The sequence below is a fragment of the Lonchura striata genome, chromosome 3, assembly GCF_050655825.1.
Source record: "Lonchura striata isolate lonStrDom1 chromosome 3, ASM5065582v1, whole genome shotgun sequence".
Lineage (NCBI taxonomy): Eukaryota > Metazoa > Chordata > Aves > Passeriformes > Estrildidae > Lonchura > Lonchura striata.
The window spans coordinates 56,220,975-56,243,532 of NC_140705.1; the positions used below are offsets into that span (position 1 = coordinate 56,220,975).

At 34.8% G+C, this 22,558-nt stretch overlaps 1 protein-coding gene across 10 annotated transcripts in view; it reads right to left on the minus strand.

The window, feature by feature from the left end:
- AHI1 (Abelson helper integration site 1) overlaps positions 1 to 22,558 on the minus strand; it is an 83,885-nt gene that overhangs the window by 57,022 nt on the left and 4,305 nt on the right. For 9 of the 10 annotated variants that reach the window (XM_021540648.3, XM_021540650.3, XM_085575238.1 and 6 more), the window contains 13 exons: positions 21,696 to 21,817; positions 16,109 to 16,719; positions 15,390 to 15,550; positions 14,881 to 15,094; positions 13,809 to 13,998; positions 12,184 to 12,279; positions 10,546 to 10,731; positions 9,444 to 9,581; positions 8,327 to 8,459; positions 7,228 to 7,351; positions 4,810 to 5,039; positions 3,767 to 3,870; positions 2,837 to 2,955 (listed from right to left, as the gene is read on the minus strand). In XM_021540648.3, coding sequence (XP_021396323.2) covers positions 2,837 to 2,955; positions 3,767 to 3,870; positions 4,810 to 5,039; positions 7,228 to 7,351; positions 8,327 to 8,459; positions 9,444 to 9,581; positions 10,546 to 10,731; positions 12,184 to 12,279; positions 13,809 to 13,998; positions 14,881 to 15,094; positions 15,390 to 15,550; positions 16,109 to 16,719; positions 21,696 to 21,817 — 2,428 coding nt within the window. The remainder of the gene's footprint in view (positions 1 to 2,836; positions 2,956 to 3,766; positions 3,871 to 4,809; positions 5,040 to 7,227; positions 7,352 to 8,326; positions 8,460 to 9,443; positions 9,582 to 10,545; positions 10,732 to 12,183; positions 12,280 to 13,808; positions 13,999 to 14,880; positions 15,095 to 15,389; positions 15,551 to 16,108; positions 16,720 to 21,695; positions 21,818 to 22,558) is intronic. The other variant, XM_021540652.3, reaches the window with a different exon arrangement.

A 22,558-nucleotide genomic window follows, 5' to 3' on the forward strand; every position in this document is an offset into this window, starting at 1 on the left:
ATTTGCAGAGTGAAGTATTTATTTACCCTTTATTTTCCCTAACCTTCATAATGCACCTGACAGTATAGATGAAAATGTACATCCTTGTCTTTCAGCAGAAAAAGGAAACCCTCAGATCTAGACAACAGATAGTGCAAATTACTGGATCTCTATCTTGATCCTGGGTTTTGCACAAAACAGGAAAATTAGCACTATTACACCAAGCTCTGTTAGAAAAGTTTTCATTATGCTTCTTGAGCTTGAATGATTAAACCTACGCAGCAGCTCTCTTCATCTCTTCAGACTAACGTCTACTTGTCTACCAGCAACAGAATCAAAAAAATTCAGAAATAAATGTTGATTTACTATTAATATGTTTGATATTATTTTGCAACTTAGGTATTCTAATCTTTTTTCAGTGAAACATTATTGGTCAGCACAGTAAGAATGATCAAATAATCTGTTGGCATCAAATAGAAGAGTATCCACGAAAGAATGGAAAGAGGAATAAATCAGCTTGTAAAAGGCTATTTTAAACATGAGGCATAGCTTGGAAAACAACATCAAAAGTTCAACATGGAGACTAACCCAGCAGCAGCACTACAATGCAGACTTTACGGCAAGAACAGCAGTAGGCCACCATAGCCCTCAAGGACAGAAGACAGTATTATTTCACATTTGTTACTGCAAAAACAGTGGAGGTATGCTGGGAGAAGTGCAGTGCATTTAATATTACAGGAAAATTATTTTAAACAATATTCCAAATAAATATACCCTAGATGATCCCACAGCAAGTCTATATTAGCCCAAATAAGAGTTTTAGCTGCATGAATAAGATAGATAGTATCTCCAAGATGTCATTAGAAGAGCCCTGCAAGATGTAAAACTAACCTTCATGTGAAACCCTAAGGAGAGGGCTGAACTAAAACCAAATCCCTGATTACATACCTAAGTGACAGGACACCAGTATTATCCAAAAAGAACAAAAAAAGCAAGTTCAAAGAAGAAAGTTAAGAGCAACCAGCTGTCAATCAAAGTGAACTGTGCTCATCTGTGACCTCCACCCCCTCTTTTCTCATGCAGGGAATGAACAGTTAATGCTGACGTGTAAAATTATCACTGCTGGGTATCTGACCCTGTGGTTTATTGATAGACTTAAAAGTCAATGTAACTGCGGGCTGTGGTCAAAGTAGCAGTCCTGGTGGTGTTCTCTCCACCCTTATTTTCCCAGGCTCTCCCTCATTTCTTCTCTAGTGTTTGGGCAGCTATCAGATAAATTTGACCAGAGAGCTGATTAAAATGAAAATTAATCATTTGTATTTGTAGGCTAATTTTTAGTTGGATCAGCTCACTGATCTGACTTACCCTACATCAAAAGATCTCTAGAAATGATAAAAAAGAAATGCTATGAATACACGGCCAAAGGTGTGGGAGATTGCAGGAGATGGTATGACCTATGGATAAATTTGCTTAAAATAATTGTGAAAATGCACCCCATATTAAACCCTTTCTGAAAGATTAATATGCATGCCCATCTTTCCCTCTCAAACTAAAACTCTCTGCATGTGTTAGAAAGAGAAGCAACAGAAGAACACTTCTTAAAAAACTACAGGTTCCCTCTCTTAATCCAGCAATTTCATGCTTCAATTGAGTTCAGCTTCTAGCATATTTTATAATTTACAGAAAAAGAGAAACATGCACCATAATACAGAAGAGTCCTCAGCTAGTTCAAGCATTCAATCCAGTACAGAAACAGAATTGCTTAGTTTCAAAATAACCTTCAAGATCATTAAGTCCAACTGTTAACACAGCACTGTCCCATCCACTGCTAATCCATATACCTAAGGGCCACCTCTACACATCTTTTAAATAGCTCCAGGGATTTTCTGTGTGGTAAGGAATGGAAAGAAACCTATAAAATTAAGGATGAAACATCTTAGAAAAGTTGTACATGTCTTCAATGTGATTTTCCAGAAGAGAATGTTCAAGTGCATCTTATCAACACATGTAAGTGATTGGTGAGAGACTCTGCTCACTCCCACCCAATGAAACACTCCCACCCAATGAAAATACAAAGAGGGGATGGACATAAATTGAAATATAGCTAATTCTGTTTAAAAATAAGAAATGTCTTTTATCTTGAGGGTGAATGAACACTAGAACATGTTGCTCACAGAAGTTGCAAAATTTTCACCCTGCAATATATAAAAAGTCCAATTGGATAAAGCTCTGAGTAGCATGCTGTTGTGATTTGACTATTGGGTTGAACTGGTCATTCTCCAACATCAACCTCAAGTGAGTTGATAATCTCCTTGCTTGTTATTTTTGTCATTAAAAAAATCATGCTTAAACCAATTAAGAAGGAAAAAATCATCAGAAACTGCAAAACTACCTCACAGCCTGATTAATAAACCATAATAGGTACATCACTGCATTTTTTATTATTTATGATGATAATTTCCATTTCATCATCAAAATATCCTTCCCAGAGTCTTTAAAATGCAAAACTAACACAAAAATATTACCACTTCCAAGTTCTTTTCATGCCCAGATTGCATTTCAAAAGTGAATTCACTCTTTAGAAGACTAACATTGTATTCTTCATGGCACTTTAGGCTCCCAAGTGATCTAGGATATTTTAGATATTCTACTCTAAAAGACTTACTAAATATCACCCAAAAGGTCTGTAACAAAGCAGCATATCGAAATAATTTCCTAACCATAACATTTCTATCCTTGATTATTAGGACGTCTTTTTTCTCCCCAGCTACACAACTAATACCATTATGGTATTTTATTTCTCCATGTAAATTTTAAAACATAAAGGAAATAAACATTTGTCACCAAAAATACCAACATTCTGAGATCCATAATTCTCAGAGTACTGTCTTTGGCATGGATTAATAAATGCCTTCCATTTGGATGCACTTCCAAATGATTTACTGGTGTTCCTTTAATATCATTTTCTTTTATTTCCTACAGAAGGATAGAAAAATAAAGAAAATTATGTAACTTTGTGTTTTAAAACTCATGTTTTTACACAGTATTGTCCATTTTTCTCTTGCATTACTACTTTTCTCCTCAATTCATTTTATTTGGTTAAAAAGTTTGCTCCTATATTACGGCATTACATCCTAGACATCAACTTTTTATAACCATGAGGCAGATTCTGTTGGGACTGAATTTTTAAATTTCTGAATTTCTAAAAAAAATAAGCTGATGGCAAAAATTCTGACTGAACATTAGGGCTCTAAGATATGAACAAATGTGTTTTTTAAAGCCTGTGGTCTATTTTATTTTTGTCTCTAGAGAGCAAAGCATTTACCTGTTAAAACAATGCTATCAAACCTCAAGTATTTTCAAACCTCAAGTATTTTCATGTTTTATATAGAAAAAAAATGACAGAACCATAGAATCCTAGAATATCCTTAGTTGCAAGGGCCCCACTATGAACATCAAAGATGAACTCCTGGCCCTGCACAGGACAGCCCCATGAATTACACCATGTGCCTTGAGAGTCCAAATATTTCTTGAATTTTCTCAAGCTTGGTGGTGTGATCACTTGCCTGGGCAGCCTGTTCCAGTGCCCAGCCCAATTAAATCACAAAATAATTTTTAAAAAGTCAGTGAATCACTGCACATTGTATCAGTTCTTCTACATCAGTTTTTAAAGAAAATCCTCTGCAGTTAAACAAAAGGTTATGTATTAAAAAAACTCAATTCAAATCAGATTACTAGATTTGGAACAATTCACATAAAAGCAATACTAGTTAAGAATCCTGTTTACCTTATTGACCTTCCAGTGTTGAAAAAGGTGTGGAGAACTTCCTTTGACAGGTGTATCCCAAACTATTATCAGTCCTGAACTATCTCCTGAGAACATGTGGTGTCCTGAGAAATAATGTCTTATAAGTAAAAGACCACCCACCAAACAATAATACACAAAACAAGAAACAACCTTTTGTTCTCTCATTTTTGTGAATAGGCAAATACCAATTCTTCCATCTCTTTTGCTATAATATAATCATTGCAAATGCATTTTGCTCATATTGCATGACATAAGCTGATACCATAAATCTAGATGTAGAACATACATTAAATACTGAGATGTGGAACATATTTTTTAATTTTTTAATTTTTATTCACATTCTAAAACCACCAAAAAGTGAGCATTTACAGCTCAATGAGCTTCACATAATAGCTCAATGCTTATACATTCACTAAAACAATTTTGAACTAGAACAAATAGTGTTTTCCAATATTTATTCTTTATAAAATTACAGTCTTCCTCTTCGTGATACCTACTCCAGTGACTAAAATGAACCACCTAACTATAACCCATCTTCAACTCTTCCTCCACTAGTACATGTCAGTACAACATTCACTTTCAGCTGTCAACCTACCAGTTAACATGACTCACAATGGTCAAACCTCTGTCCTTTTCTCTCCATGTTTCCTATTCTCTGGCAATATTGAAAATTCATCACCTTTCCACTTCTTCAGTCTAGAGCTATCTCCTCATTTTCTTTATCAAAGAGTCATAGATCGCTCTGGGTTGAAAGGGACCTTAAAAATCATCTAGTTCTGACCTCTCTGAAATGGGGAAGGACACCTTCTACTAGAACAAAGCCCAGACCAATATGGCCTTGAACACCTTCATCAATGGGGCATCCACAATTTCTCCTGTCCCAGTGTCTCAGCACTCTCCCAGTAAATTATTTCTTCCTAAGAAGAATACACTGCCTCCATGAAGTAAAGAAAACTATTAACACTCAAGCTGGTCTTCAATTGGAAAAACAACTATTCGTAAAAGCAATATTAACTACATACCTTCTGCATCAAAACAAAGTGTGTTGATGAAACTTTTATGGCCATCAAGCTCCTGTAGCAGTTGCCCATGGATTTCTCTCACATTTGCATCCCAGATTCTAATCACTGAGTCGTAACATCCTGTCACGACCAACGAGTCAGCAACTGGGTGGTACTTGGCAGTGTAGACAAATGAAGGATGAGGGAAAACTCTCACTGCAGATGCTGCCTTCATCTCTATTTTCCACATTCTAAAAGGAAGCAAAGTTAGAACTTCTACTGTATAAAGCAGTCACACACAGGTATAACTCATGCCCATATTTTGGACTACTGGTTCTAGAGGCAACCACTTGCAAACACTTAGCAATACCTGTTTGTTCCCACCAAATTGTTCCACCTCTATTTAATCCTTTATTATGGTACTTTCTAACAAAAATTAAGAAAAATGTACAACTTTATACAGTATTTGGTCTTCAAAGCAAATTAATGACTATTTACTCACTTAATGGATATATTTCTCATTTTAAAATACTCATAAAGAATTCCATGAAATGAACTGGTTTCTTTCCTTCAGGAGTTATAAACAATTATATAACCAAACCTCTTCTGGGCTATCATTCACTTAAAATAATATTAGAACAAGAAAAGCCATAAAGAAACACTTAGGGCAAATAAATATAAATAAAATTCCAGAAAAATTTAGAATAATGATTACCAGCCACACAGTGATCACTATCTCGAGGATGTTTACATCACATAAATTCACTTCTTACTATTAATCTATTTCCTATCCTTTGCCAACCATAGCTGTAAGATCAGACTTTTGTTAGTGTTTTCCATTTGATGGTATGCATTTTATTAGTGAGCCTTCCCCAAAGATGAGTCTACAAAGAATAAAACAGTACCCGGATCACTAAATACAGGTAAGCAGCACATTACACACAGTATTCAGTTACAAAATGCTATTGAATTGCTTTAGTGGCACCCACTTCTGCTGAGGCAACCACATCTGGTAGCTATTGAAGAATTCTAAACTTACTCAGAGGTGAATTAATTAAAAAATTGCAACCCTTTAGAATACAACAATTAATCTGCAATTTTATGCAGAAAGGTAAATTCCTTGTGACCTATCTTTTAGAATGGTTTTAATCTAACAAAATAAAAATTAATTTACTGCTCACAAATAGTCTGGGACTAAACCTTGGGAAGGCTTACATATCCTTGGGAAGGATAACACTGAACACTATATAAAGAAGAATTCACAGAAGTTCATGAAGTTACCCTTATGTTACCTTAGAACTCAGTATGAGATAACCCAAATAATAAACTTTAGTTTATTTAGTAGTGACTTTAAAGCAGTGGGGTGCTGAGACATTTTAAGCAGCTGAAGGCAACTCACAACAAATACAGGAACTAATAACTCATACAGTGACTGCACACAGAACACAGAAAAGGAGGCAGACCACTACAGTTTCAACTTGCTGCCACAAATTCATAGGCAATATAAATTACTGAAATCGATATTTACCTCAATATAAAAAATATACTTAATCCACTCTCAAATTAAAAAAAAAGAAGTGCTGAACTCTCAACACACTCTTTTTATGCTCACATACAAGCAGCAAAAAAACCCTGAAACAGTCCCACACGTACAACATATCATTTAACAATTCTTCTGGTGTTTCATTTATGCAACTGTCTCTACCATTACTGAGCTGCATAACAGAAATAGAGATGCAAAGAGTTAAAAAAACCCAAAAAGCTCTATGAAAACCAACTAAGTTACTGACAATAAAACTGTACAGTGTTCCAGTGATATTTGCATGTGTTTATTTCCATTCCCACAGCTTTGAGGGTTTTGGCTTTTAAATATTAGCAGATCAATATTTTAACATTAACATTGTAGGGAAGCACACTGTAATTGAAGAGGATTCAATTTAAGAAATAGCAGTTTCAAAATTTACAGCAATTTAAGCTGAATTTACTAAGTGTAAAAAACCAAAAGAACACCACCAATATAGATATATGCAGTGTGGAAAATTTACACCATAACTTGAATCTTAAACTTTCAATTTCCTGCAAACTTAATATCGCATTCATAGTATGGCAATTTCTCCAGGAACAGAATATTGAAACTGTCTCAGAGTCTTCTTGAAATAAAATCTCTTTAGTTTTTTACTCCACTGTAGATTTAGACACTAGGGCTTTTGGAAAAACCTTGGTTTCAAATACAGATACATTAGAAATATTGTATATTAGAAATAATAAATACAGCGTAAGTGATTAACCCAATCACAATTTTTATATTATTTTAGTCACACAGTAACCAAATTTTTAATTAAAACATTATATAGCATAGTAATAGTAGTATAACACTGAATTAGACCACTTTCTTTTCAACTTCTGATAGTATCTGCCAGAACATCTCACCATACTGACCTGACGGTGCCATCAGAGGAAGCAGTAAGAAGGTATTGATTGTCTTTTGACCAACAAAGATCATACACTATGTTAAGATGACCATAAAATTCTCTCAGGAACTGTCCAGAAGGAATTTCATACACTAGGGAAGTAAAAATAGAAAAATAAAAGTTTTGTAAGTATTTGCAGTCAAACAGATGTACCTACTAGAGCCAAAGTTTAGTCTAACCTTAGGCTGATTTTCTGCTAGCATAAATCAACTCACTTTCTTTATCTTTCCATTTTGAAGCAACAAGATGAAATAATTACTAGACAGGAACAGACAGCAAGCATTTACCTCCATCTAGTGGTTCATGGATGTCACAAATGTTTTACCCCTTAAGAAACACCTTATTGCATGAAATTATTAGAACCAGATTAGGATGTTTGGTTTCCTTAAATTTTGAAAACTAATTGACCAGCCTTAGAAATATTTTAACCTTGAGATAATTTTATGGGGCTGTGTAATAAAGGAATCTAGATTTACTGTTCCTTGCTACTTTGTGTATATTTAAAATACTGCTCTCTCTAAATCTCAAAACTTTTATGCAAGATTTAATTATGCAGTTGAAGCTACTGTGATGAAGCAGTCAAAAATTTGAGTTACAAGGATCTGTATTTCGACTGAACTGAACTATGGAAGAGAGCAGCTGCCAGTACTCTGTCTGGAGATCGTAACATTCCAGTATCTAACTTTCAAGACAGGTTAGAAGAAAAACTTACATGAAAAGTGTGTGAGATGGAGGCTTAAAATGTTATTTGCCTTAAAAAGTTACCATCAGAAACCATGTTCCTTCTGCAAACTGATTTAGTATTTTGATTAGGCCTCTGGGCAGAAATGGTGCCATTTCACACCATTAAACTGTGTATATGTAACCATGTAAGAAAAGCCAGTTCCAACCCTATCAACACAGAAAGAGCATTTTCCTCAATGCTCTTTAATGCACAGAACAATCATCTAATCACAACTACAGACGAGAAACTCTAAAAAAGCACAACTTAAAAATTAACTTCCCTTAATCTTCAATTTCCAAATGCATGGATTATAAGCAAAAAGCCAAAATGTATTTAAACTTACAAGCAATGGGGTAGCCATTCCTTCCTGCACATGCTGCTGCCAGCGTTCTCCCGTCGTGAGAGAAGCGGATGCAGAAGCAGCCCATATCTCCACCTCGCAGGGAAAGCAGGTGCTTGTTGGGTAGGCGGCAAGCCTGGCTTTTCAGGGAACAATTGGTAGGAATGTTAACTATCCAAAGCGTGGAACATACTCTTAGCTCCTGACATGCAGAAGCTCTAAAAGGCTAGTAATATCTTAATGGCATTCCAAAGTAAAATTCAATGTATTATAAACAGAGACAGCTTTGCAGGCCTAGGCTCCATGAATGTGTATCTCTTTCTGCCCCATTATTGCAAACAACTAGCACATTTAAAAAAAAACTAAAAAAAAATTTAACCTGAAATAAACTCCTTAATCTTAAGAAATGCTTAATAATGCATCAGTGATGTAAGCTGTGGAGTTAGACTGTAAATCAAGGTTGCTTAAGGAGCCTAAGCATACCCTTTAGTAACCTACTGACTGCGGTGTGAACTCAGAAACCCAACCACAGGCACTCAAACCTTTGGTCTTCTGCCAAATAATTTTAACATTCCTCATCTGTACTTAAATATCTGACTTTTAAAGACAGAACTAGAGATGAAAAATCTCAAAAAATTTAACTGGTATTTTAGGCCCCTTTCCTTTCTCCCAGCTTATTACCTCTTTTTGACCCAATGGCTTTTTCTCCAAAACTAAATCAAAGTTTAAGGTAAAGGGCAATATTCACAGCAGCCATGTGGTTCTTCAATGTAAGCTCTTTCTTTTTTCATAGCTTAAAAACGTCTTCAAGAAACAAAAAGAAAAGTCAAGAAAATATATTTCTAATCAAGTTGAAGTCTGAGAACTGGCTTCCTGTCTTTCTTCTTACTAATTCAATTTCTTAGCAAATTCTACAGATAGAAATATCTGACTCTTCTGGTAAAAAAAATGGTAAAATCAACCATATTTGCTAAGGTTAAGCCTCCTCTACTATCTATAAGAGTTTATGTTTTTTTTAATACATTTGTTAATTTTTTAAATTAATTACTTGTTTCATAATACAAAAATATAGTAAATATTTAAATTATTTTCAATTAAAATTCAAAATAAAATGCTTCACCTGTCCAGGCAATCTTGACCATTTAAATGGCTCCTTTTTCTCCTCTAAAGGAAGTTCACATCCTTCTCTCTGCAGCTCAGACAGTGCTGCATTTTGTTCCTGTTGAACAACTGCCATAGAGTGAAAAGAAGGACCAACCTTAAGGCAAACAAAACTAAGTATCAGAGAAAAAATAGTTTTAAAGTGAACAATGTAATTTCTAAAAAGGTTAAAAGGTACTTTTAATTTCAATGTCTTGCATTTTTATATCTGGAACACAGAGACTGGAAAAGCTTGATACATGAAAACTGCATTGCAAAATGTCATTTAAAGTAACCAGGAGTCAGAAAGTAATTCAAACTTCCAAAGTTTTGTCAATCCATGGTATCACAGTTTTTTCAAATACTCAATTATCTCCTATTTTTAGTAACTCTTAAGGTCAGCGAAAATTAGAATTATTCCACTATTGTACTGTATTGTATTACTGAGAGGGTGCACATCTCACCAGGCTTCCACAGACCACCCCTCATAGTACAAACATGAGCAGAAGAAAGTATTATTACAGCTCTAAATACAAATGGGAAATTATATAATAGAACAATACTGTACTTGCATCAGAAAAAATGCCATGTTTATCTTAAATGCCCATCTCAGCACAAACCAGTGTAAGCCTATTTTTAAAGTAGGTTTCATTTGTGAAAAAAAATACAGCTCACTACAGCTAGAGGGTGCAGGGAAGCAAAGTTAAGTAACTTGCATCTTTTCTCAAAGAATTTTTCTACCTGCATGAGTTCAGTGACTTAAAAATGGCATTTCTGCTAATAAGAAGGAACATCAATCTTCAAGAAAGTACTCTGAAAGTTTTAAGACTGCCAGTGGCAAAATATTCAAAGTTGTAGGTAGAAAAGTATGCCTATTTTTCAAAGATACCTATGAAGGGCTGAGTTTCAAACACCTATCTTGAGATGTAACATTCTTATTATGTATTTTATATACTGCATGTAAGCACAGCTTTTATATACATGCCTACAAACACAGACTCACATGCTCTACCTAGGTATTAGTTCCTACAGAATAGTCTGCATATTTGTAAACATATTTATGTATTATATATTTGACTTACATGATCTGGCAGCTTCAGGCCTTTTACAGATACATATAAAGTTGATGGGTAACGATTTCTAGGACATTTTGCCCACCAGTCATAAACCTCAACTACATTTGAATGTGATTTGGTCCTTGAAGGTGGGTAATACAATTGCAGACGAAGTTTTCCACCAACATTTAGAACTCCATTTGCACCTACGAGCTGGAAGGATGATAAAAAGAGGAAAGAGGAAGAAAGATGAACACAAAAGTAATTGATAATTGCTAATATCTTACCTAACAGTATAAACTCTTGAAATACACATCCTATTGCACGAATATGTTAACTCTAAAAGTGATGATGAACTAAGCATGGATTTAATCCCCTCAGAATCAAATAATGAAGACTGAATCTTAGATGGCAGCCTAGTTTCAAAAGATGCTTCACAGCAGTAACATCTGCAAAGTGGGAAGACCTCTGCAGTATCTGTTTTCCTTTTTTTTAAACTACTACTTGCTAAAATCAACCAAATCTCTAAGGAATGCCAATCCAAAACCAACTTTTTCCAAATCTGTCTTCTTTGAATGCTGCAATGAAGGGCATTGGGTAAGGTTTGGTTCAGAGCAGAAGATATAGCAATGTAGTAACCTCTCCAACTTTAGAGGGGACAGAGTCATCTCTACTGAACTGGAGAATAGCAGAAGTACCTACTGCCATTAACACTGATCAATGTTGAATTGAGACATTTCGACTTTGACTTATACAGATAAAAGAATAATGCAGGCAGATGCAGAAAGAATGAGGAATGGGCAACAATTTCATTCATATTTATGAGCTGAAAATTTGCTCTTCCCTCTGTTCAGGAGTAGGCGGTATTGAATGCCTGGATGTATAGCTCCTACCAGAGCTCTGCCAACAGACATGGGATAGCAGATCCCTGATTCCAGTAGATTTATCTTGGGCAGAGCTCAGAAGAATCTCTGTGTAGACTTGCCATGGAGGCCCCTATCCCTTGACCTATACTTGCAGTCCATTATCTTTTCCTGTATTTCTCACATTTCCTCTATGTTGTGGACTGCTCAATGATTGTCAATGACTACCACACACAGGGGTAGGTGTTAATAAACAATCCTCAGGGAAATTGAAGTTTGTCAGCTCTCAAAGAACTGACACAATCAAGTTTCTCTTAAAAGGGTAGAAAGGTACAGGTGCTGGCTGAATTACGCATATCTCACATTTGGCACATTTGTATCTCAATTGCCACAGCATTTCAAACTCTGCAACTGAAAATGAAAAGCATTCTATAATTAAGGGAGTCTTTTCAAAGACCGGACAAATGAAAATGTCACTAGAATACAGAACAGCTGAGGTACAAAAATCAGTCGATTTGCCATTTTCTTCATAATCACATAAACGCAAAGAAAACAACCTTCTGTACTTTATGAACAAACAAAAAAAATTTAGACATTGTACATATACATTAGTGTCAAGCCTGTTACTGTGTTGACCTCATGGAGTGGAAAAAGAGGAAAAGAACAGCCAAGCAAACAAGGATTTTTTTTCTTCCATCTCTGTTGCTGAAAATATTTTTAAATGTTTTCTTCCTTAATACTGTTAGAGATTTTCAGATAAAAGGATTTATGAACTTTTTTCTTCATTTAAATATTTCAGTACCTTTAGAAATGCCCAACAAATTTTTCGGTAATGACCTTCCTGAATTTTTACATCAGAGCTGGCTCTCACTTCATGCATACTTGGAGAATCAAGGACCTAGAAGTATCAGCAGGAATATAAATGTATTTCTAATGAATGTATACATTATGGTAAAAAAAAAAAAAAACAACCTACTGAAAACATGCTTGATCAATTCACTAAATTAAACAGATTTAAATTTTAAGAAATTATAAAAACAGTGTTTCTTCCACATAAGTATAAAATTAGAAATAACAGGTCCTTATGCATGATGACTATAACCTCCATTAAAAAAGAAGTCTAATCTTAAAAAAACTTATTCTTGTTCTCCTTATATCTCAATAAGAGAAAAAATAATGTGTTGTGTTAATTAAGAATATGTTCTTAGTAATTCAGAAATCATTTAGATCACAAATCTGACAGCAACAAACAGCTGCATATTAATCTAGATGTAAAATGGTAGTAAAAAAGTTAATTTTTCTTTCCTAGCTTTATCAGTTTTGTCATTGAATCAGTCATAGAACAATTGGAAGAAGCCTTCAAAGATCACAGAGTTCTGAGCCATAGGCTTGGACATCTTTCACTAGATGAGGTTGGTCAAAGCCCCATCCAACCTGGCTTTGAACACTTACAGGGATGCCTATGAGTCTTCATTTTTCTGTCAGGGACTGAATTTTCTCATATTTTGCTACTCCTGGAAGTTTATGTGGTATGCAAAAAAACCTTAGAATAATACTTTTTTAAAACTTGTATTGCATAAACCACACTAAAGTCAAACATCCTTTTTTCAGTGGAATCATACTTTTGGTTCCAGTATTATTTCCATGAAGAATCTTCACATACAAATGTAATTAGTTTTGTGTTAAGCAATTAGGGATTCTTAATTCTATAAACATGTTCATTTACAAGCATCACAAAACGTTAAGAAACATATGGCAATAAATTATATTCAATTAATTATAATTCAATATGGCAATAAATGATAGTCAAACCTATTTAAAAGAGGACAAAAAACAAGGAACAAAAAATATTTATTGCATGAGGTTTCCATTTTTATGTTAATTGCACAGAATCTCTCTGTACAAATATTGAAATGCCTAAGCTAAAAATTATGTTGAATACATAACCTAAAATTTTTCCTGTAACATAATTGTATTGGAGGACAAATTAATAATTACTTTATGAAAACTGGGACAGGAGAGGTGGATGTGTAAAATGGTAATGGAAATAATGCAAGGGTTTGATCATTGTTAATGAGGTGCCACTACATGCAGACAATTCTACCTTTGAGTTTCTTGTACTTAAAACCCTTTTCAGATTTAAAGAATGTGAAAAGAGTGATATCCACCATATCTTACCAGCCTTCTCCAGAAGTTTGAAAGTTGGTTTTATAAGAAAGCTTTGTGCTCCTTCTTACAATTAAAACAGGATCCTTGCCTATAAAAAACACCACTTCTGGTATCTTGACTTGACTTTGTACCTTAAAGCTATGGTATTAACCCAATTTAACTGAAATAAAATACCCAGTTAAGTCAAATAGATACTGATGAAGAAACAAACAAAAAAGCAGAATGTGAATAAATTGGGTGCAAAATATTTCATCTTACCTCAAAAAACATGATAACCTGAGGGTTTTCCTCAGTTTTTTGAATAAAATACGTAAAACGTTCATTAAATATTACTTGCTCTTCCCACTCTGGAATTGTTGATTTAGACTTTCTAAAATCACAGGGTTGTGTCATTACAGGAAGAATGTGCTCTATTTCTCCTTGTTCATAAGAAGAATCTTCCTTCATGCTGTTAGAAGATTTCCAAAGAATTACAATTGTTAGAGCATTTAAAAAGCAATCTTGAACAAAACAATATTTTCAACTACTGAAAGCTAAGAAACATATAAGATACTATTTGCCTAATTCTAGAAAAATTTTCTAAACCCACTGACAATTTAAGACAATTTGCAATGTATATAGAAAAATTACAGGCTGAAGTTGAAAATCCAAACAATTAAGTTACTGTTAGCAAATTAATGCATAATGATCATGGTGGAGTCTACTGTTTAAGCCCCAGAAAAACCTGGTTTCAGGAAAATTATGGATAATGACAGTGGAAATAAGCAACTGAAGTAATTAAAAATATAAAGAACTAGACTTCATTTAAAGATTGTTAAAGTTCTTAATATAAAAGGCAGATGCTATTTATACTACAAGAATTTTGATTACATGTTCTTGGCTTTTACATGTTTTTGACACTTAAGAAATTTTGCCTCTGGGAAGAATACAGAATGGACTATGTTGGAAATATCACAGATTCACAGAATAGGCTGATCATCAAGTCCAACTCCTCGCCCTGCACAGCCCCATCCCCAAGAGTCGCACCATGTGACTGAGAGCATTGTCCAAATGCTTCTTGAACTCTGTCAGGCTGGTGCTGTGACCACTGCCCTGGGATCCTCAAGAGCAATACAGCAGTGCAGAGCATTTAGAAGTGCCAAAAGGAAAAGTAAAATATCACCCTCATTTATGGTATGCATATATACACATTATCATAGATGCAGAAACTAATGAACAACTACACAAGCTTAAAATACCCCCTTGTTTTCATTTTCATATTTAATTTGTAGGGAAGAGTATACCTGGTAATTGTAATCAGTAATAATAGAAAGAGTTTATTAAATGTTACCTATAATCCTTCTTCACATATAAGCCAGTTCTCTGATCAACAATATGGATTTTGACCACAGGATGAGATACAAAGTGATCAAGTTTAAGTTGATCCGATCGATGGATATAAACTCCCAAAACAAGATCATCGCCAAAACCAAATTTAGACTGAGTTAAAATTTCTGAATTCTTCATTTCCTCATCATTTTCTGGAGCAATGTCCGTGGTTTCTTCTAGAAATTGGAGCAAAGTAAACAAACTGTCACTAGTGGAACATGGTAACTTCTCTCTCAACTCAAAACTACTTATAGTAAACCAATTTTCAAGAATCTAGATTGATTTATCAAATAAATATACTCACAAATGAGCATCAGAATTGGAAGAACAGAGGTACAACTAATTAACTTAAATATAAGTAACTCAAACAGCTCAATCACTTCTGTGCTACTCCTATGGACAAGTATTTCTGTAGCAGCACAAAAAAATTGCAGCTAAGTAGTACAGTATTATAACATTTCGTTGGCAGACCTTTTCTGCTTTTCTTCTTAACCTTCTTGGTTTTAGCTTTCTGCTTTTCCATGCTTGTCTCCAGTTTCTGTCCTTCTGATGTAAACAGCCTTTCAGGTGAGTGACTTTCATTGCCACTTGCTTCTGGATGATGATGCTGCAGCTCAGAAAGGGACATTGCACTGCAAGGTAATGGATCACCGTCAGCAACTGCAGTCCACTGCATATATTGATACAATTACTCATTGCCATTTCTAATCTGCTTGAAATTCTCCAACTCATCATCTGTGTATCTTGAAAACATAACAACCCCAAGCCCCATTACTGTCTTGCCTTTTTCAGTGTTCTCCCCTCTTCCTTTTCCCCTAATTTCCAGAGAACTGCAGAACCATTTATGTGAAGAGGTAAACAAATACTTTTTTTGCTGGATCAGGGCCATCACTTATCACTAAAAAAAAAATCATGCACAAAACTATCTTAATTTAGTTAAGAGTGAATTCCACAGTAAACAAACATGAAATACCAATGAAGAATATTTTTAAAAAATTAAAAAGAACCTATGAGCTAAATAATAATCATGACAACCTTTTGAGAAAAGATTTAGTACTGCTTCTTTGTAACAGAATCACCCAGTGAATCACTTAGAAAATATGAACAATTTATCAGAAAGCTGCTGCCTATCTTAAAATGAAACATTTTGTGTAAGATTCACAGACAACACGTACGGTTTGCCACATTACCTTGTTTCAGCTTCAGTTACAATTGCTCGCTCTTTCTTCTTTTTCTTCTTTTTGCCCACTTCATTATTCAATGCAACTTCATGCCTTTGAACAGTGGAGGTAGATTCAGACATCTGTTCTTTAAGTTTCTTTCTCATTTTCGTTTTAATTGCATTTGCCTCTTCCTCAGCCACATGCAGCTGATAGGCTTGAATAAGCTGCTCTTCCTCTTCTAATCCAGTTACATTTCTCACTTCAGTCAAGAAATTTTTGATCTTTCTATCACCTTCTTGATCAGGTACATCTGTTTGTGATTTACTTTTTGTTTTCTTCTTTGGAAAATCATTAGTCTTTTCTTCAAAACTCTCCAATTTAGCTTCATATAAATCTTCCTCCTCATTAAATTGTTCTTGTAACAGTGATTTCTTTTTCTTCCTGTTTAACTTTGGCTGCTTGTTCTCTTCTCCACTAACAACATCATTGTTTATTTTCTTTGCAATTGATGCTTTCTCTCTCAATTTATTTTTTGTAAATCTTGGGCTCTCTTCTTCAGGATTATATGTGTTGTTTATAATTGCTTCATCATTCACACATTCCTTAGATAGATCAATATTATTTCTAAAGGTATCAAGCTATAAATGAAAAGAACATAAAACATTTGTACTAAAAATCATATTCCAAGGATAAACACTGCACTTCATTATTCCTTCAGCAACATTACTCAAAGTAAAATTAAATCAAAGATCTAGTTATTTTCTTGTTTCAATTTGACAAGCAACAGATTGAAAGTCAACAGAAAATTCACACTGAAAAAAACCATTTGGTATTTGGGCACCTCATCCTCAATCTTACAGTAAATTTTCACATGACTTTTACACATACCCAGTTAAAAAAGGAAACAAACAAGTCTACTCCATAAACAGATGCCAGTGTTTTACATTGTGGAGGATAAGACTAAATGCACCACAAGAACAAATACTTTCATCCACTGAAAATCCAAGTTAGAGAGTTCAGAGATTTCCAAGTTAGAGATTTCGAGCTCGACTGTTTGCAGTCTCTTCCACTGAAAGCTGCTTGTCAGAACTAAATTTCAGCTAATGTGTTTGTTTAAGCACTTCTTGATGGTTTTATAGAAAACTCACTGTAAACTTTCCTCTCTCCTTCAAGTTTCTATTTCTGGATACAAAAGGTTATAATGCCACTTCCTTGCCTCCTTGGATATGTTCTAGGCCAGGTTGGAAGGGGCTCTGAGCATCCTGATCTAGGTCAAGATGTTCCTGATCATGGCAAGGCGCTTGGGTTAGATCACCTTCAAAATTCCTTTCAATCCAAACTATGATTCTATGATAATGCCAGAGAATGTAGCAAGTAACTGAGGTCTAGTTCTGTAAGGTCAACACAGAGATCTCTGTTCTTTGATGTAACTTCGACAAAGACACGGAGGTTCATTTATGCTGTTGTCTTACAGAAAACTCTCTTAGAGCTTCAACATGAAAAATTAGAAGGGGCTTTAAAACACAACAAAAGCAAATTTAAGAGTTTGGAGAAAATATATGTATCTGCCTACAAAGTTTTATTTGCCAAGACCTTCTTCCTCAATAAACAAAGACATTATTCCCTTCTAGTCAGGATACAACTCCCAGTCACAGAACCATGTTTGTCTCAAACATTTGTAAACAGGAACAATATGTGTAATAAGTGTGAAAAAATTGTCCTTTCATTTTTCATCTTATACATGCTTAAAGAAACTACTAACATCACATTTATTTGTAAGTCAATGATTCAAGAGGATGTGGAAAATTTAATAGAAATAACTTGAAATACAGAACAGAATAAGCAAAATAAAAGTATTAAAGAGCAAGCTTTGTGTAAACTAAGAAAAACCTCCAAAACAGAATAAAGTTCCTAATAGACCGTTCACTTCCTTACCTTTATTTCTGTGAATAACTTTAACTGTAAAGTAGGAGAAATGAAGATTAAAACACACTGACAATTAAAACCCAACTGTGGCCAATAACTAAGGTCTTGTTGATTTTTGTCTTTGATAAGACACTCATCCACTAAGTGCAAGTAGTAGAATTATTTGAGAAATCCTAAACAAAAAAGCCCTCATCTATGACCTGGTCAAGCGTTTCTAAAATAACTCTGATACTCAAGAATAATCTCCTTAAAGAAATCTACCTGATGCAAAAATTGGCTTGAAATACTTACTAGAACTTGGTATCTATTATTGCCTACAAACAAAAAATCATAGATTCATAGAGCCACTTAGGTGCCCCAGAGCTGTCAGGGACAACGCCTTTTCAAAGGACTTATACCTTTTCAGAAGGACTTCTCAAACACTCTTGAGTGGAAACTGGCATTGTATAGAGTGAGTTTGTCACAGGTATTTGGAAACTTGTGTAACCTGATTTACAGAGGTACCTGAATTTCCACCCATAATAACACAGGCACACCTTGAAAAACTGGGGATGGACACACACTGCCAGCCCACTGGTTGTAAAAGACCTTTAACTTACAGTTGAATTGTTACTGAATGTTCTTGTGATGATGGCTTGTTGGGTGGGATGTTTAAGAAAATTTTAATGTACTAGGAAACCAGTTTTACTGCCATTGCTTGTGTAAGGCTATAAAATATAGACACTCAAACCTAGAAGAGCTTTAATTTACAGATAAGATGATGGGCTTGGAATTTTTCCACCAAATTTTAACAGAAAACATTGAGAAAATGTATGGATCAATTATATATTCAACTACTATCAGTTCTCCTATTTTATGCAGAAGAAACAAAGGTGTAAAATCCAGTGGAAATCTCGACAATTATTCAGTGTCTTTCAGCCTATGAGCCAGATAAATCTACTGCAGCCCTGCCTTGAACACAAAACCCAAGTTACCAATGCCTGTCCCTTCCAATATTATAACCTGATCAGATTACAGTCTAAGAAAGAAATTTTTGCCTCCATACAGTGATCTAACCTTTTCATCTGGTAGAAAGTTCTTAAACATCCTCTTTTAAACCACAGAATTTAGATTGAACAAAATAAATTCATTCATTTTCGTGATGACTTTAGACAGATTAATGTACCTGGACTTTGTCTGATCTGTGGCTTGCCTCATTCTAACAAGTTGTAATAGGAGGCAGAAATGGTAAAAAATAAATATGGTTGCTGCCCTAGAAGAGATATTAGCAAATTCACATTCTGACTGTGACTCAATTGCTTGTTTTTTTCCACAGTGCCTTCAGACTTCACACCCACTGCTCTAGCAGCTATTTACTGAACAGCAAAGCAGAACTTTCATTGGCCACAGCTGATGAATATTTCCATCTCCATTACAAGCTCTTCAGTCCTATCAGCTGTGGCTTCAAACTCATCCTGCCCTACAGACATCAATCTTTCCTCTTCCAAGCAGACTTCTTCCCTGTTGTCCAGACAGGCTCTCCAGGCAACAGGCACACAAAGCAAATCCGGCAAGCAGGCAGGCACTCTCCTTATCCTCACTTCTGTCATTTAAAACCAGAGCAACCCCCTGCAGCTCCAGAACTCAGGTTTCAAAGAAACAGTGGATGATAAGGGGAAAAGTCTTATTAATCTCTAAGAGAGGCTAGAGCAAAGACAAACGAAGGAAACAGACTGGAACATTTCAAGTGGAAATAGGCTCTGAACAGTGACCTGGTTTTGATCAAAGCTGGGAGACCATTTATGGCAAGTGCATGACATGAAGCCAACCATCACTGACAAATTTCACATTATTTCAAGATATGTGAAACTCTGTACAGTTAAATCATATGAACTGAAGAAAATGGGAACAAAACCAGCCAACCTCGTCCATCTACCTACTCTTCCACTCCCACACACATTTATTTTTCACAGAGAAATTACTGTTTATTTGCTGAAGCTTTTACAGAAATTTCTACTTGAATGTAACCAGCACGGAAAATACCAGCCTGAGCTCCCGCAACTTTGTCACACTTTAAGGAAATACTCCAAACGGTCAGTAATGGGTTTCAATACAAGCTTTCCTCATATCCTTAATTTTTAAGCGTTTTCATTTGTAACATTTATAGCTTCAACAAAGCCAGAAATTTGAATTTCTACACTGATCCTAGAAATGCTTCTTAATTTTCTTGCATACCACTGAGTTGTGATTCAGGTCACCGTGATTTTAAGTGTTTCTACGTAACTCCAAAACACTAGTGTTTCACATCAGAGACTTCTAGAATGGAAACCAATTCTAAAACCAAAGAGAGTTTAAAATATTTACCAGTAATATGTAGCTGCATATGAACATATGTGTTCAAAAAGACTTACATATTACAGAATTAAAAATTCACATTTCATAAAAAAGTAAACTTAACTGAGGGAGAACTTAGTATTTTATTTACATACATACTAGTAAATAAGGGAAAAAAACCCACCTTCTATTTTTAAACATCAAGTTGATTCTTTGTATAGACTATTGACTAAATAACATATACATCAAGGAATATAAATTTTTTTGAAATCCATACAAAATTCAACTTCAAATTGTCAAACTAAGACCAAATATTTAGCAATACTAAGTTTAATGTATCTATTCTGAATATATTTAATATATATAACTACATGTAACATTTATTATAATACATGAAATACCACTCATTTGTCTTAAATGAGTATTAATGAAGGAACATTAATTTCCAGAATCTGATATGGACACAATTGTAAGAAAAATTACTAAAAATATAAAACCTATCAGGAGCAAAATAAAAAAACAGAACATTTGTCTTCTAAACCATTTACTTTCTTTCCAAATTCCGAATCTTCTAAGTCAATAATCAGGTATATATAGAACAAGTTCACACTGAACTTTTATTCTCCTCTTCAGGAAAAAGACTACAGTATGAACCATAACTCAAAGGGATTTCTGAGGCTCGTTTAGAGACAGATATGCCACAAACAAAAATGTCATCTAACTATAAAGTTGGGGTGATAGAATCCTTCCTAACCTGCAAGTCACAAGCTAAGGTCAAAATCTTTTAAAAAAAGTTGACTTGTGAACAAGGAACCACTCAAGACACAAAGCTCAGAATATGCAGAAATTCACTGATTACTGAGATTTTAAAAAAGTATAAAATAGAACCACCAATTACTATCTCTAATATTATATTATCAATTTTCAATTCACAGCTGTATTAGACAGATATGCCTGTATTACACAGGTGTAGTACTCTCAAAATTAAATACTTTCACAGATGTAATTCTACTAGCTATCAAACATCTCATTAACTCCCAGTAAAGTCAGTACTGAATTTGAAAAATTTTATGAAAAACGGGTATGGAAAAACAAGTACTGGTGGACATTAAGCAAGTGCACGCCTGCATGTGACACTTTCTTTTCACCACCATTATAGTCTACATCATTTTGGCATACCCTCAATTTACAAGGACACTTTGCTGTTACACAAAGAAGAAAATAAAAGCCACACCAAAACCAAGGGGGACATGCAGAAACATACTTCACACTTCATTTTTTTTAATGATTACATCTCCTTTCTGCAGTACGTTTTCCTGATCTTTCTTCTGTTAAGGAAGGCAACCAAACAAAGACTGCATGCTTTGTAACTCACCACAATACTCTCTTGAGAGTCAAACTTCTTTTTCCTTGATTTCTTTGCATCTGCTAGGCCAGCATGGCGTCTGAAGATCTCCTCAAAGCGGACTTTGGTTTTTGCCTTCGCCTCACTTTCAACTGCAAAAAGAAATTGAGAGTATGATTCGCCATCTCATTAATCACCATTGCTAAAAAAAGTGGATAATCATGCTTTAAAATTGCAAAGGATGAGAATTATTTACTGGGAAAATTTTAACTGAATACAAAGTGAAATTCTTGGTAAGGATTTCCACTGGCACCATAATCTATATAAGGATAACTCAGCAGCTTTGCATAGACACACACACCAGTCTTTCACTTGTTGCAGAAGTCAGTACCATCTAACCTGTCTCCTGAAGAAAACACATTTTGAAGAGCACATGCATCAGGATCAACACAAAACTTGGGCTGGCCAAAACAGAGAACAGATTACTGCCCTCCCTGTTTATGAGCAGAGGTGACACACTATCTTCCAGGAGAAGCAGAAGCTCAGGGTTTTTATTGGGCCTGGAAACCAGAGCAGCACCACCCTGAGACAAACCTGTAAGAGCTAGGAGCTGGCACTCTTGCCTTTCTGTGAATCATGATAGTGCCACCACCAGCATTTCAACCCTTGAAGCAGTAGATGATCTAGATCCCCTTAGGTAATGCTTAATTTGTAGCTAAGAATTCAAAATGCAACCTGGAACACCACTGAAAAAGGCTGTTGCATCTTCAGCTACAGCATATTTACCACTGTCCATAACAACTTTGTAAAAGTCCTTGAATTTAAAATAAAAAAAACAACCACTTTGAAAATTAGCCATAATCATGAATTCAAAAAGGTGACAATGGAGCATT